This window comes from Mobula birostris, chromosome 8 (assembly GCF_030028105.1).
Source record: "Mobula birostris isolate sMobBir1 chromosome 8, sMobBir1.hap1, whole genome shotgun sequence".
NCBI classification, from domain to species: Eukaryota; Metazoa; Chordata; class Chondrichthyes; order Myliobatiformes; family Myliobatidae; genus Mobula; species Mobula birostris.
In genome coordinates, this window is record NC_092377.1 from 26,629,581 (window position 1) to 26,646,847 (window position 17,267).

The 17,267-nt window shown below is 39.6% G+C and overlaps 1 protein-coding gene across 1 annotated transcript in view; it reads left to right on the forward strand.

The window, feature by feature from the left end:
• The window catches only part of fmn2b (formin 2b), a 469,810-nt gene that overhangs the window by 282,945 nt on the left and 169,598 nt on the right, over positions 1 to 17,267 (forward strand). The window contains exons 10-14 of the mRNA XM_072266855.1: positions 980 to 1,074; positions 1,464 to 1,593; positions 4,008 to 4,154; positions 11,987 to 12,046; positions 12,182 to 12,302. Coding sequence (XP_072122956.1) covers positions 980 to 1,074; positions 1,464 to 1,593; positions 4,008 to 4,154; positions 11,987 to 12,046; positions 12,182 to 12,302 — 553 coding nt within the window. The remainder of the gene's footprint in view (positions 1 to 979; positions 1,075 to 1,463; positions 1,594 to 4,007; positions 4,155 to 11,986; positions 12,047 to 12,181; positions 12,303 to 17,267) is intronic.

The window sequence follows — 17,267 nt, forward strand, 5'->3', positions numbered from 1 at the left end:
GTGAATCTGTGGAATTCTTTGCCACAAGCAGCTGCAGAGGCCAATTCTCTATGTATATTTAAGGAAGAAGTTGATAGATTCATAATTGGTTCAGGCATGAAGAGATACAGGGAGAAAACAAGGTTGGGGCTGAGAGGAATATTGATGTACCAAATGGCCTAATTCTGCTCTGATATCTTATGGTCTGGTATCCAGCAATGTAAATGTACTAACTGAGTTATTTTAATTCATTTCATCCACAAGGTCTGACCAATCAGATTGGCTGCCTGCTTTGTCAGTCTGACCATTCTCAATGTTAAATTTACATGTAGTATAAGATACTAATCCTTCAGCTTCTGCCAGCTTGTTTAGTTGAAGTGAATTACAAGTGGACATGCATTCATATCAGCCAAATGCAAAATAAGTTATTCTACAAAATGGTTAACATTGATCCAAGTTACTTTGTTTTATTATGGTCTGTAAACAGAATTTCAGAGGCTGCATGGCCTTGTATTCTAAGTGATTGTGCATCGGGAACATTTTGATTCTTTTTCACGCTTGTTTGCGGATGTTTGCAGACTGAGCCAGAAACATTGTTAATGTTTGGCGCTTGTCAGGTGCTGATCTTTAAATTTAGCAGGCGGCCTCGGTCTTCACTTCTACCCTGTGGTATTTGACTAGTTTGATCTTTGCTAAAATACAGTGTATTTTAACCCATAATTACACAACGTGCTAGTACCCATCATTCAGTAACTGCCACATTGACAAATCCATAAACCAGCTGTAAAAGCTCGAGCATGAACATTTTATTAAATCACCTCAGCACACAAGATCATTGAAATGAGGATGAAACCTTTCTCGATATCATTGGAAATCTGACAATTGAGGTAGTAAAAAAAAGGGACGTGTGCTGCAGAAATACGGGGCATGGGTGTGGTTCAAGCATTCCTACCTAGTGTTTTCTACAGCATTCTCATACATAAACATTTTTTGTATACAGAGAGCACAACATGAAGAGTTGGAGAAAATTGAAAAGCAGATCCATAAATCCTCTAAAGATAAAGATAATGCCAAGCCTTTGGATAAACCGGAACAGTAAGTTTTTCACGACGTAGTATTTACTTTAGCTAATTGCTTTTCAACTGTAAACATTTGCTTGGTTCTGGTATTCCATTACTGGTTGATATTGATGTGGGAGAATCAGATTTAATATTACCGGCATATGTCAGGTAATTTGTTATGCAGCAGCAGTACATTGCAATATATCAACTGTAAATTACAGTAGATATATATTTAAAAAGTTAAATTAAATAGTGCAAAAATAGGAAAAAAAGTAGTGTGGTGGTGTTCACGGGTTCAATGCCCATTCACAAATATAATAGCAGAGGTGAAGAAGTTATTTCTGAATTGTTGAGGGAGGTGGTGTTCGACTAAAGTTCACGTACTATGGATTTGCACTGTGACTGGTGATTATTTTCATTCAGGTTTCTCTATGAACTATCTCAAATCGTCAACTTCTCCGAACGTGTGTTTTGCATCCTTTTCCAATCTACCTTCTTAGAAAATATCGCTGCCATCAACCGTAAGCTTGAATTAATGGACAAGTTATGTAAGGTAGGTCTTCTCACAGAAGAAAAATATGTAACCTAATTATAATCAAAAAGCACAAAGCTCTTCACTCATGCCTTGTCTAATGGTGCCTTTTATGGATTGTGAGAAAACTATAAAATCATAGTTCAAGCATAATTGTCATTCAACCGTACATAAATACAGCCAGACCAAGTGCAACACAGTGCCAACAGTCACACACGGCACAAAGTACATATAGCGCACATATAAGGTAGCAAGCACACTAGGTATTAAAATACAGTCACACAAAAAATATAGTCTTTGCATTTTTGCATCTTCAAGATCTCAATAATAATTGAATTGGTGTGGCCAAAACTGTTGCAGACCCTAATGGATAGAGAATGAGAAAAGCATTAAAACATTAAATGAACGAGCAAAAGAGTAATGTAGAAACAAGATGTATTTTTATAGTTTTGCATTACTAGTGAGTAGATCTTAACACACCTGAATGTAAATAGTGGCGCTTGAATTCAAACATTCATATCTTGAAGGTGAAATATAAATGGACTATTACAATGGGGAACTGTCCAAAACCTAGGTTTAAGAGGTGCAGTGGTTCTTTCGTAACTAAAATATGCTGTTCTCTGTTTTTTTAAAAAAAAAAAAGCCTGCAGTTTCCTTTGTACAGCTGTGTATCTGGTCAGTTATTTCAGCCCAAGGAGTTTTGGCTTTATGTAAGAAAAGAAGGCCAATTGGCACCAAGCCTACTCTGACGTTATTGAAATCATGGCTGATCCAATTTTGGTGTTCAATGTATGCAAACATTATCGATGTCAACACCTGTCATGCAAAAGTTATTTTCTTGAAACTGAATGAGAATTTTGTGAAGATTGGGGGTGATGTACTGGGATCTCTGAGTCACATCTTTTATACAATCACAAGACAGTGGTGGATATTAAGAACATAAAGTACTGCAGGTCTACCCCTCTAGCGAGTCACTCGGTAGCAGTGGAGCTGGACTTGTTGAGGACCATTTATCGACCTGCTACAGGAGGGCATCGGAGATGGTGCGCGGTCCAACAAGTGATGTAAATCATTGTCTTGGACGCTTGTCTTGTAATGGCAAGACTCTGAACATTGGTAATGTCGAATGCTGCAAGTCAGGCTCATTAGTGGAGACTGACAGCGGAAGAGCTATATGGCCTCGGATATTGCGTGGACCAGGTCCTCGTCCCGCGGGGTCTCCTGTTGCAGCTGCCTCGGGGACGGAGATATTGGAGGTGGTGTGACGCAGCGGACCTCCATGTTGGATTGGGGCTGGTCCCTCCCATCACATCTGCTCTCCAGTGTTCGACCGGTAGAAGACGAACTGGATTGCGTTCATCTGTGGCTCTACTGGCACATGATGATCAGATCGGTGTCTGCTTGTTCTTGCAGAATCATGGCTTCAAGACACATCCCGCACACCATCAGTCTACAGGATGACATGGGTTATATTATTACTTTTTGTGATAGTGTGTCTACTACTATCATAATTGTATGTGCTGTATGTACCCTGTGACTGTTGGTACTGTTTTGTGTTCCTTGCTCCTGGAGGAAGCTGTTTCGTTTGATTGTACTTATAGGTATTCACATATGGTTGAATGTCAATTAAACTTGAACATGATGTGCTTTATTACTTTATTTAATTTCTAGATTGGTTCCATGAAGCTTATTTGCTGTTCTAGGCAATCAGTGATGTAAATATCTCAATGAATGCCAGCTAGATTACCAAAAAAATACAAGGGAAAAATGTGGGTAGGGTGGGGATGGCTCAGTATGATTTATTTAGGACATTTTCTCCACATCTCTCTTGGGGTTACCACATTAATCTCAAATTTGGAAATCTCCCCAGTCTAACTTGGCATGTAGCCTTCTAGCTTTCAGGAAAAAGTTCAAGAGTAGCATTGGGAAAAGATCTGGAGAATTATTGGAAGGTTTCACTCAATGAGCAAGGGCATACTGCACTAGCAGCGCTACAGATGGGTTTCTGGTGTCAAATATACACAAAGATGTTTTCATGAAGGGAACGTGTTATTAGTAAACCAAGTTTAGTTAAAACTGGTCAATGTAATCGTCTTCAAAGTTTATTAATTGCAAGTGAGAAGCTGTTTGTAAATAAGACTGGATGGTGTTTAACTGCCAACTCTATCAGAGGCAGTAAGTGCATCTTTTCAGAAGCACATTGCATAGAAATAAATATCCGATTGGTTTAAAGGCTCACGTTATCTGGTGTATTGTACTCGCTTTGCATTTTGAAATTTTATGAGAATCATTTGTGAGAGGAACAAAACAATTTAATAATTGGGGAAAATTATAAATATGTTCACTTAAACTAGCACACTGATTTTTGGGATAACTATTAAGTAATAATATTCAAAGTTCATTTCAATAGTTCATTATTTCTTCCCTCACCACAGATGCTGCAAACAAGTACTGCTGTAAAGCAGGTACTGAGTTTGATTCTTGCTTTTGGAAACTACATGAATGGTGGGAACAGAAGTCGAGGCCAAGCAGATGGCTTTGGCTTGGAGATCCTTCCTAAACTTCGAGATGTGAAGAGCAGTGTAAGTGTTTAATAGCTGGACTGATTGTGACGGCTTGGCTCCATCTGGGTGTACGAGAGTTGCCCGTAGAGTTAAACAATGCAATTTATTTCTGGTGTGCAGTTTGAACATTGCCTTGAGGTGGAGAAAAACGTGAGCAGGATAACAGCAGGTAGATGAATAGAAATGTTTTTCATGCTGGAGTAGAACATAAAAAATAGTGCACAGATTGCAGCATGGCATTGTACAGAGTAAATTTATTTGTGGTAATGCTAATCCAGCTTGAGTTACTACAGTGCAGAAAGAAGCCATTTGGATTGTTGACTCAATAGTCTAACATCCATTTCGTACTCTGTTTTTTAACCATGGTCCTGTATATGATTTTCAATCATTTATAGAGTTCCCTTTCGACAATCTATGTTCACCTCACTTTTTAACAATGCATTCCAGATCATAAACTAAGTTTTATTCACTTGCTCATGGAACTTCCATCAATCACTTGAAATCTAAACCCCTTTGGTGTTTTGACTTGCATTAATAAAAACAGCTTCCCTCTACTTTACCTGTCTAAACCAGCCAAGAATGTGCATACTGCTTTCAAATCTCTTCTTAGCTACACTGCTCCAAGGAGTTTGTTCAGTTCATTGGTATCTAGGCAGATGCTGAGTAAAGATTGAAATGCAGTAATGTAAACAGCAAGGCATCTCTGCTATTTCTGCAGAGTTTTAGATGCTATCTGTCTGCTGTAGGCAGGGTATTAAAATTATAGCAAGAGGTGCTGGCTAATGTAGATGCCACCTGCTGCTGGAAGTGTGGATGGACGTGGTAAGTATGTACTGCAAATGGGTGGTTTTGATCTGTCCATTTCACTATGATTTCATGCACAGAGAATTGGAGGATATCAAAGAATGTGGGTATCAGGGGTGATCTATGTGCGGAGCTGGTTGACTTGCTTGAGATCCGAAGTGAATACTGCCCACCTGTATTCCCCAAGGAGGGGAATGGGGGAAATGAATTCAGAGAAGGATAATATGGAGCAAATCAGTATTGAAGAGAAAGTGTTAGATGCCACGGATGCACAAAGGTTGTTAAATCCACAGTGCAATTGGGGAGGTAGCTGGCACCCTGACAGCTTTTTGCGTCTTTGTTAGTCAGAAGTGAGGTGCCTGAAGGAATACTTAATGCTCATTTATTTAAGCACAACACTTGTTGCAAGTATAAACAAGGCAACCATGAGTTGGTGAAACTTGGTTAGTGCTAGAAGAACTACTGGAGGAAATCCTGTTGGAATCAATTTTGTCTCTTTGGAACAACATGCCGATGAGGGATAGTCAGCATAGTGTGGTGGAGGTCTTGCCCCTCTCATTTGATTGAGTTTTCAGAGGAGATAATTAAAACTACTGATGAAGGCAGGGTAGTCAGCATTGTCTATATGGACTTAAGTAAGATAAGTTTCCACATGGTAGGCTCGTGCAGGGAGTTAAGGCATTTCATATGGTCGTTGATATCTGGATCACTGAAACATGGGTGGTGGAATCAGATGCAATCACTTAGTTTAAGAAAAGAGTACAGTGGATGTTTCAGGTCAAGATATCAACTGTACTCTTTTCCATAGATGCTGCCTGGCCTGCTGAGTTCCTCCAGTATTTTCTGTGTGTTGCTTGGATTTCCAGAATCTGCAGACTTTCTCTTTGCATGTTTGAGATGCTTTGACCGGCCATCATTTAAGTAGGTCATAGAAGAACATCGACCTAATGGGATTAATGTAGATGGGGAATAGGTCAGGATTGATGGGGTTGGATGAAAAGTCCATTTCTAGCAGTACAACTCTTACTGCCCGCTATGCCTGTTGGCGTTTAGGGCAGCAATGAAGATCCTATATCTCTGTCTGTCCTGAGCTACTGTGATGGAGAAGGATGCTTCATTGCTGTTTCCATAACATTTTTTTTTTGGACTGGTCAGGGTTGTTTGCCCTTAACTGAACTCCCAAACTTGGAGGACCAGTAGACCACTCTTGGTCTGGCCTCTACCCTTTGACCTTTTTGTCATGGTGACCCTACCAAGAGCCAAAGCAGAAAGCCTTGACTCCAACCAGCACAGCTTTCTGAGTCATTGAGGCACACAAACCTCCAAACCACACAAGGTTGTGGACCTCATATAGGAGTAATCCCAATTGATTTAGGCAAGGCTAGAAATATTTCTGGGAAAAATGTAGGGCCTTTGAATGTTAAACTAAAAATGTAATTCATTTTCATTGTGCAAGCTCTGTAGTTCTGAGTGCATAGACATGTTGAACAAGATCATTGCTTCACATCACCCAGATGATTTAAGGTGGACAGTTCAGTTTAATGAGGAGGCTTGAGCAATTGGAATGTCTTCAGAAACAGTAAACTGTCACTGGGGAAGTGTGGGTTTAGTAGAATATTTTTATTGCATCAATTAAGCTTGACATGGTTGGGATGTGGGACTGAGAAATCGTAGCTCCTGACTGTGACGGATATAAGCACAGAGGTCAGAAATAGCTTATTGAAACTATTAACATGAGTTCATTTCCTTTAGCACAGAACAGCCTCAGTTTATTTCCAGTTACTGAATCTTCTGGCTAGATTAAAAGTTATATTTAAAATGAGCTGAATCACTACTCGAAAAGTTGGCCATGTGTGCAAAAGCAGATTGAGTCATTACCAGTGAATGAAGTCTTGATCATTTTTTTAGTCTCAGCTTCTTCTTATCGGTATTTCCCTTAAATTCATTTTCAAAGAATTCTGAATTTGGAACGATGTGCAGAAATGAATCACAATACCATGATGACATTTGAACTGACTCTTACTGTACCTGCAGGCCATGTTCAATTGCCAGAGCTTATAGTGTACAGAGTGGATGAGGAGAGCATGTTTTCATTAACAGGAGAACAGCATCTCAATACATAAAAGCATGCAGGCATGGTCAAGAGGCTAGGTTGTTCAGATCAGACATCAGAATGGGGAAGAAATGTGATCTGAGTGAATTTATCTGTGGAGAAATAGATAATTTCAGATCCAATTTGTTATTTGAGGCAGGTTTGATGTTGCCATTTAAAGTTAAATTGGATAGCTATATGGACAGGAAAGGAATGGAGGGTTATGGGCTGAGTGCAGGTCAGTGGGACTAGGTGAGAGTAAGAGTTCGGCATGAACTAGAAGGGCCGAGATGCCCTGTTTCCGTGCTGTAATTGTTATATGGTTATTTTAGCTTCAATTCCAAGTGTTCGAACAAAATGGATTAGCCTTCCATTTGTGAGGGACCTTATCCATATACTAGAATATATATAAAAACAAAACTGAACTGGTACATACTGCTAATTGAGAAATGCAAATAATTTTTTTCAGTTGTCTCTCCCTAACAAAACCATTGCTTACTATCTTTGAGTCATCCCTGGTTTTCACTGTGTTAATTTAATCCTGCCTCCCAGGTTTTCCTGCCCCCCTCCACTAACTTTCCTAACACTTTCACTGGACTCATGGGCCTGTAATGATCTGGCTAAATTTTCCTAGACATGGCACATAAATTTTTTTTCCTACCCTGCTTGAATAAAGGTACAGCATTTCCTGCCCTCCAGTGATCTGGCACTTCACCTGTGTCTAGTGAAGAATTAAATGTGTCTGACAGGGTCTTTGTGATCTCCCATTTGCCTCCTATAGCAACCTGGGATAGTTCTAATCAGATCTTGGCGATTTATGCAGACTTGGAAAATGCATGGTCATGCACTTTGGTAGTAGAAATAAATGTACAGAATATTTTCTAAATGGGGAGAAAATTCAAAAAAATCTGAGATGCAAAGGGACTTGGGAGTCCTTGTGCAGAGCACCCTAAAGGTCAACTTTCAGGTGGTGAGGAAGGTGAATGCAATGTTAGAATTTACTTCGAGGTCTGAGATACAAGAGCAGGGATGTGATGCTAAGGCTTTACAAGGCACTGGTGAGGCTTCATCTTGAGTATTATGAACAGATTTGGGCCCCTCATCTAAGAAAAGATGTACTAACATTGGAGAGGGTTCAGAGGAGGTTCACAAGGATGATTCTGGGAATGTGAGGGTTATCATGCGAGGAATGTTTAATAGCTCTGGGTCTGAACTCGCAGGATTTAGGAGGATGAAGGGGAATCATTGTAACCCCTCAAATGTTGAAAGGCCTAGACAGTGGATGTGGAAATTTTTCCATTATGGGGGAGTCTAGGACAAGAAGGCACAGCCTCAGGATAGAGGGGTGTCCATTTAAAACAGATATAGAGAAATTACTTTAGACAGAGGGTGGGGAATTTGTGGAAATTGTTACCACAGACAGTTGTGGAGGCCAGGTCATTTGGTGTATTTGAGGCAGAGCTTGTTAGGTTCTTGACTGGCCACAGCACCAGAGATTACAGCAGGAAGGCCAGGGAATGGGGCAGAAGGGGGCTGGGGGAATAGGATCAGCCATGATCGAGAGGTGGAGCAGACTCGATGAGCCAAATGGCCTAATTCTGCTCTTGTGTTTTATGGTTAAAGCCTACTAATACCACCAATACCACCACTTTTGAAACGATTTCCGAAACTTCACCATCTCTGTGACTGAATTCTCAGATTCTGATGTTCTTGATGAATATTCAGAAGAGAAATGTTCATTGAAAATCTTCTATTCATCCACTTTTGCTCCACACCACAAATGGCCACTTTTTTTGTCATTAACAAGCTTTATTGTTCTAAGGTTATTTTCTTACCCTGACATATCTGATAGAAATAGTTCTGGTATTTCCTTTCTTCTTGTCTGCAGTGATATTTTGTACCCACTCATTACCTTTTTGTTTCTTTCAAATGTCTTTGCTTTCTTCACTTGAATGATGCCTTTGTTTACATTTCAGTACACCACCTGTACACCTTGATCAAGCTTGACAAACTCTTTGACACCTAGAGCTCCTTGGACTTGCTCTACTTGCTCTTCATTGTTGTTGGGATATGTTGTCTCTGAACTCTCATTTCACTTTTAAATGTTTCCCACTTGTTAAATGTGGACTCAGCTGCAAGTAGCTACTCTCTCTCTACCTTTTCCAGTCTTATGATTTGAAATGTGCCTTTCCCTTCAGTACAGTAGCTTAATTTCCAGACATCAATTTTCATAAATTGTATTTATTATAACTACTTAAGATATCTTTTCCCTTTTGCACAGCTACGTTCCATGAGGTTATGTCCCAAGCTGCCACTTACTTCTCTCATCGGATTATTTATGTACAAGCTTGAAAAGTTCTCCAGAATGTTCTTTAATAATCTCACTCCCTCTGCAACTTTCATACTCAAACAATCCCAGATAATTTTGGGGGAATTTGAAATCCACTGCAATGACGTTTATATGTCAGTGCATTTGTCCACGTGTCCACTGGCCTTGCAGATGCTTAAGAATATATGCTATGCACCCAACAAGAAGATCAGCCCCTTTTATTTTGTTCCTAAGCTTGACCCATGGGCCTTTTGAAGAGTCTTTGAGGATATCCTCCCATATTTCTGCAGTAATGGACTTCCTAGTCAAATTGCAGTAGCACCTAAAGATTCTATGCACCTTATGACAGACAGTCACTCGTATACCTAATGCACATACATCAGTACAGTCTGTATATGAGCTATTATGTATTTTTGTTAGTGCTGCATCAAATCTGGGGTAACAATTGTTCTACTTTACACTTGTGTAGTGGAAATGACATTAAACTGTTGGGTTATCAGTCTTTTAACCATACCTTTGGTAACAATATCATATTGTGATCAGTATTCTATATTTCTCTGACTCGATATCCGTCGAAGTGTTTGCATTTTTCTTCATTATTTGACTGTACTTGTCAATCCTCTGAACTGTCCACCTACTCTATATCCCATTCTCTCGCCAAATTAGCTTAAATAGCTGCTACTGTGCCCCATGGACTGACGTCGTCCTTTGAGGATGTTAGGATGTTGAACCGATTACACTCCAGGTTCAACCTATTCAGCTTGTGCAGGTCTCACCTCACCAAATCAAAAATCAAAAGTGCTCACTGTTACACCTTTGGTCACAAATACATGCGACTTAGCTTCCTAAAGCTATATTCACCAGCACATGGCACGAGAATTAACCAGAGATTATAATTTTGGGTGTTCTGCTCTTTTTGTCTGTGACCTAATTTCCTATACTGTATTGTCTATATTTCCTTCTTTTCCTGCCTGGCCAAGTTGTTTCCTGATCAATTATTCTTAAAGCCTGAATTTTAATCAGCTACTTAACTTACCAAAGTACAAATTCTGTATACAGTATTTGAAAATTTCAATTGTCTTTTGTGTTTACCATTGCCAGTGTGTCTAGAGTATCACTTTTTGTGCCCAGTCCTTGTGCTTTGATCCTTTAAACATTGGGTGGGCTGTTCGTTATTGATGTTTTGCAACGGCAGTACACTGTCCCCTCCATCCCTTGACAAAAGAGACAAGTTCCGATCTTTGAACTTATTATCATGGCTTAAAATGTGGGCCTTGAAATTAATTTTGAAATAATTATTTTGTTTACCTTAAGCAGTGAATCCCAATGATCTAATTGAGGGATTAGAAAAGTTAATACTCCTTGACGGTGTGGGAGCTGATTTGACATGAATAGTTGGAATAACAACAGCAGTGAAGCACTTCTTGGTTAATGATTCCTGGTTTTGCTAATTTCCCTTCTGCACACCATCAATAACCCCTACATGTCGGTCAAAGTAAATGAGTTTGAAAATGAATAGTGGAGAAATGGCTTCAGACTTTTTTTCCCCAAAAGTATTCCTGATAAAACGTGGTTTGAGTGACTCATTTCTGAGCCATAGCCCCAACATTGCAATGCAAGTGCTTAGAATAGTCAACTGAGTTCCAGTTTTGCGTCTGTGTTGCTACATAATTATACTAAGCACAAAATATATGGGATGAATTATTTCTTGGAGAAGTCAGTGATCAGAAATATAACTCCTCACAGGTGCTGTGTGACTTGCTGAGAATTTCAAGCATTTTATTGCACCTTAGCTTTCCAGCATCTGCTATATTTTACCCTAAAATTTGCTTTTTAAAAGGTGTAATTCCATGCTTTCTCTTGCAATTGGGGAGAGCATTTGGTTCCAAAGAGCTCTGTTTTAGTCTGACTTATTTTGGCAATGCACATTCTGAAAATTTCATTAAGTTGTAGGGACGGAGATACCAGGATCCCTTGGATCATGTCCTCCATCCAACTAGACGCAATGGAATCACTGCAATTGGGAGGCTGATTTATTCAAGTGACCCTCTCCCCTCGTATAAGCCTTTAGGGCAGGGGTTTCCAAATTTTGTTTTATGCCATGGACCCCTACCATTATCCGAGGGCTTGTGGACCCCAGGTTGAGAATCTCTGCTTAGGGAAGTGGCCTAGTTTAGTATCTGATGTTGCCCATAATTAGGCAATATAGGTTTAATGTTCTTCACCCTGTCCAGTCCTTAGCTCATTAGTGCAGGATTCTTTAAAGCCATTGCAAGAGGTAGATTTTAGAAAGGCACACAAGAATTATTTGAAGGGGGCAGCTCACTGGCATTGGGGGGTGGGGGGGGCAGCACATATGGAAACTAGATGAATTGCAGGAGGCAAATGCGTCTCTCATTTTTGATGAGTTCTTTTGGGTGGACCATAGTTCAGTTTCTGCCTGAGGGAGTTCAATGGAATAAGAAGGCCAACCTGTCATGCTATAACGAAATACAGTACAGCTGGAGAGGATTGGGGTGGGTAGAGGATGCACATAGTGATTTTGGAGATGATTGTCAATTTCTGAACCTGCAACAGTAATGTGCAAATAATCAGTACATAATGACACTTCTCTCACTCTTTCAGGACAACAGTATTAACCTCCTCTTCTACCTGGTATCATATTATCTGCGTAATTTTGATAAGGTATGTGGAATTTTGTGAATGCTTTTAAAATTTTGGTGATTATTATATTGTTAAGTGGCTATTTTATTAACTTTATCATTTAATCTAATGATGTTGGAAGGATATAGTTTTTAAAATCTAACTATTTTGTCTTAGGATGCAGGTACAGAAAAAAGTGTTTTCCCTTTGCCAGAACCGCAAGACTTGTTTCAAGCTTCACAGATAAAGTTTGAGGACTTTGAGAAGGACCTCCGTAAACTGAAGAAGGACTTGAAAGGTAGAGACTTCTTTTCTCTTTAGATTTGTCTACATGTGTTTTTGTCTGATTTATTCTTTGAACTGAAAGAAGGCTATTAAATCAACAAAAATGCTCTCCATTATTTTCAGTGTTCGTGATTGTTACTTAGTGCAAACTGATTTTTGTGTACCGTGTCTATGAAAATTTTACTACTAAGTAATTTTACTACTGCTTAGTAGGGTTTTTTCTTTTTTTGTCACCAAAATTTTTTCAATCTTTAAAACAATGTTTTTTTTTCTTGAGACATTGTAAGTGTTGCCTACTTCGATGTACTCTTATTAATTTTAGATAATAAAAGATTTGAAAAGAAAGAAAGAAAATTTTACCAAAATGAAGAAGTATTAACATTGTAATTTAAACATTATTTTATCACAATCACATTTAATTTATCAGGCTTGCTGTAGTAAGGCACTGTCTAGCCTTTGAGTCAGAAGGTTATAGTTCAATCCTACTGCAGGGAACAGAGTAGAAGATCTTGGCTGACACTTCAACACTGCTGAGCAAGTCCTGTGCTATCAGATGTAGCCACTTTCAGATCAGACTAAGTTGAGACTCTGCTTGTTCCCTCGGGTAGATGTAAAAGATCCTAAGGAAATGATTTGAAGGAGTTTTCACTCCAACGTCCAATCCAATATAAATCTATTAAGCTTCACTTTTTAAAAAAAAATACAAATTGTTATTTTGACAACTTGCTGTTTGCTGATTGATTTCTACCTTTCCTAATTCAAAGCATTATCCGTACTTTGCCGATCCCAAAGCAATTTATGGTCAAAGTTTGTGAAAGGTGCTTTATAAGAATTACTATTTTATAGTTCAGTTTGTATAGTTGTACATGAAACAACAACAGAGTAAACCTTTTGTGAGTACTCTTTGGGAAAAGCTAATATTGTAACTTCTGCTATCTCACAACAAAATGAAAGTTAGTTAATACCATTAAGTATACAGAGGGTATATATGCTGTTTGTTTCTGCACATACCACAGGAATAAACTGTACCAAAAGACTTCTAATACGTGTTGTCTAGCGTTTCTGATTTCTGCGTTTGTGCTGAATGAGGCATTTTCCAAGAGTGCATCCCTTAAGTTAAAGAATGGCTGCACTGTATCTGGATGATGCAAGTAATGATTTTCCTTGCAGTGTTTGGCTGCCAATCAGATATTTATTGATGACTTTATAGATTACAGTGGAATAAAATTACTTTGTCCTTTTTAAGGTGGTGGAAAAGCTAAGAGGCAGGGAATGTTTTACTATTGGACACAGTTGTATCAGCTAATGGCCAGCAATATTTGACCATCTATGAAATAGATGAAGGAAATAAATTTTTAAGGTGTATAATGGGTGGAAAGTGAAATTTGCACTCATCTACCTAGTTCTTACCTCACCAAGTAGGTTCCAGCAACTGCTTGTAAACTGCAGAGATTTGATGCTGAGTCCCAAATAACTAATCAGTTGAGCGAGATACTGTGGATTCCAATTAATCGGGATACATCAGGGCCAGTACATTTTTGCCCAATTAAGCCACTATCCCAATTAGCCAAAGCTTCATGGGAAAAATGTAAATGGTATAAAAAAGACAAACTGCCATTTAACTGAGTAACAAATTATTTAAATAAAATACAGAGCACATTAGAAGACCACCAGTACCACTGCTGTCCTATAGTACTGCATTAGTTCCTAGTGGCTGTTGATGGAAAAAGCCATCCTCTGTACCCTGTCATGTTCTTTTGATTGACTATAACTGAATAAAATTAGCGCAGACACCTAGTAAGATAATGGGCTGCCTCCATGCAATGCTTTCGACTATTGCATTCTCCAAATCTTCATTTTCATTGTGACATTCAAGACGATCATCGATATGTTCAAGTTCTTCATAGTTCCTAACTTGCTGAAGTCGTAAAATGGTTTCATTTTCACTCCCGTAGAATGCTGGAGGAACTCAGCAGGCCTGGCAGCATCTATGGAAATGAGTGAGTGGTCAACATTTCAGGTCGAGACGTTTCATCAGGACTGAAGGAACAAAGATGGGAAGGCAGAGCAAGGAGGTGGAGGAGAGGAGTAAGAAATACAAGGTCGTAGGTGATAGGTGAAATTGGGGGGGGAGGGGTGAAGTAAAGAGCTGGGAAGTGGTTTGGTGTAAGAGATAAAGGGCTGGAGAAGGGAGAATCTGATAGGAGAGAACAGAAGGCCATGGAAGAAAGGGAAGGGGAGGAGTACCAGAGGGAGGTGATGGGCAGGTGAGGAGATAAGGTGAGAGAAGGAAATGAGAATGTTGAAAGATTGGGGTGCGACATCACTGGAAGTTTGAGAAATCGATGTTTATGCTATCAGGTTGGAGGCTACCTAGACAGAATATAAGGTGTTGCTCCTCCAACCTGATTGTGGCCTCGTTGCGGCAGTAGAGGGGGCTATAGACTGACATGTCAGAATGGGAAGTAGAATTAAAATGGGTGGCCACTGGGAGATCCTGCTTTTTCTGGTGGGCGGAGCGTAGGTGCTTGGCGAAGCCGTCTCCCAATCCATGTTGGATCTCACCGATCTACAAGAGGCCACATTGGGAGAACCGGATATAGTAGATGACCCCGAAAGATTCGCAGGTGAAACGTCACCTCACCTGGAAGGACTGTTTGGGGCCCTGAATGGTAGAGCAGGAGGTGGTGTAGGGGCAGGTATAGCATTTGTTCCATGGAAATCATTTTCTTGAAATTTCAGTAATGGATCCCCCACTTCTACTTCACCTTTCCATATTCCGATTTCCCCCCTCTCGCCTTATCTCAACTGCCCATCACATCCTTCTGGTGCTCCTCCCCTTTCTCGTTCTTCCATGATCTCCTGTCGTCTCCTATAAGATTCCCTCTTCAGCCATTTATGTTTCACCAATCGACTTCCCAGACCTTACTTCACCTGTCCCCCTCTCCCGGTTTCACCTATCCCTTGTATTTCTTACTCGCCTCCCCGCACCTTCTTGCTCTGACTTCTCATCTTTTTTCCTCCGGTTCCGATGAAGGGTCTCCGCTTGAAATGTTGACTGCTTACTCTTTCCTACGGTTGCTGCCGGGCCAACTGAGCTCCTCCAGCATTTTGTGTGTGTTTCGCTTGGATTAACAACATCTGCAGATTTTGTCATTTGGGACTCATTTGGGAGTGACCCAGTTGTTTTTGGCCTCTCCAAGCCTGAATGCTTGATATCACAGTGAGCAAAACATTTCTGATTGTCTTACTACTTATTTCTCACCAACTATCAGTGGCAAAAATAAGCATTGTTTTTAGAATGCAAACACAGTAATTTTAAAAACTGTTCGTTCCAAGCACAGTGTTGTTTAATGACCACACAAGTGTGTGCAACTGACATTAGTTAGGAACTGTTTGGCAACAGTCTCCTGTCCCAATTAAGTGGCAAAATGCCCCAAATAAATGAACAGAATCCTGACTATAATCTTGATTAGTTTGTTCTTTAACAGTTGTCCCAAATAAGTTGCTCCCCTGATTAACTGATGGCCTAATTAACTGAAATCTACTATATTTGTATATTAGGAGAACTCAGTTATGAATATTACATGGGAGGGGGGATTTGAGGCCATGATCATCAATGGCTGAGCAGGCTAATATGCCTACTTGTATTCTAACCTGGATCATTTTTGCCTTCGTGTATTAATTCCTGGCACGCTATGAATGCATGGATTTGTTCAATTATTCTGAAACATGTTTTGCTACTCTGCTATTCGTCTATTATAAGAAAAAACTTACTGGCTATTGTATTTTAAAAGTGATTGTTTTAGTGAAGAGTCATATATTTCCAAGGACAAGGGTGGGGGTCCTGTAAAATAAATGAGCTGAAACTTGGCCACATTAAAGTTGTGAAAGAAATGTAGAATTCTGTTTTTTTTTGAAACAAAATGTTTTGTAATACATATTTTGGCTTTCAAATTAGTGCAATGCGAGGAGGTATCTGTTTCTGTTGTACTGGTGTAGCACAATACACAGCAAATTCTATGGGAAAATGCTTTCAACATGCTAAGAATGGCTGCAGTTCAAAATGGGTACCGCTCTGAGCCTGTACTAATTAAACACTGGAAAGTATTGCAGTTCATGTTTTTGGAAATACTGTATTTGAAGTGAAACAAGATTATTCACGCCATTGTTTCCAGAGAGATGCCTTTTAATTAGTGGCTGTGAATGATTGGATTTAAGTGGCCTGTGTAATATGTTCAGAGGAAAGGAAAGTGAATGAGCGATTATGAGGCAGCCATTCCACATCTTTCAACTACACAATCCCATGCAAGTTTCTCTTGGGGACAAGGAGTAAGAATTTGACACCCTTTTATTTTTAAAGGAACATAACTGTATTAGTGCATGTACCAAGCTGAGCTCCCAGCAACAGTTTAACCTCCATATTCCATGGCTTTCTGGAAGCCTGGTCGTGCTCTTCTTTGAGGCATGCAGCATGTAGTTTGTGTAGCAACCTGATCTGCTTTTGATCTTCCGCAGCTGTCAACAGCCTTCCTTAAGGCAGTCATAGCAAATGATGGCTTTTGCTCTGGCTCCATTCTGCGCTGGAAATTCCAGCATTCAGCACATGACTTAAATCAACTCGACCAGCAGAGAAAGTTTTTAGATCACCAATCTTTGAAGAGCACCAACAAGGGCTTTGAGTTTCAATCGCTTGTAAATCCTATAACTTTGACCCTTCCCCAGTTTTTCCAATTCCTACTCCAAACCAAAGCTGGGAAATGCAAGGAAAAAGATTAATCTCTAACAAAACGTATTGTGACATGAATTCCATTCAGGTTATTACAAGAAAACTCAATATAGGCCAAATGCTTCCAGCTGCTAAGGTATAACATTGTGATTGGTCAAACTTTTTCTCCAGGCAGAATACATCTCAGTGCACACTGAAAATCCATGTTGTTGGAAAAAAAAAGCTGAGTTAATGAATGCTGCTAATCTG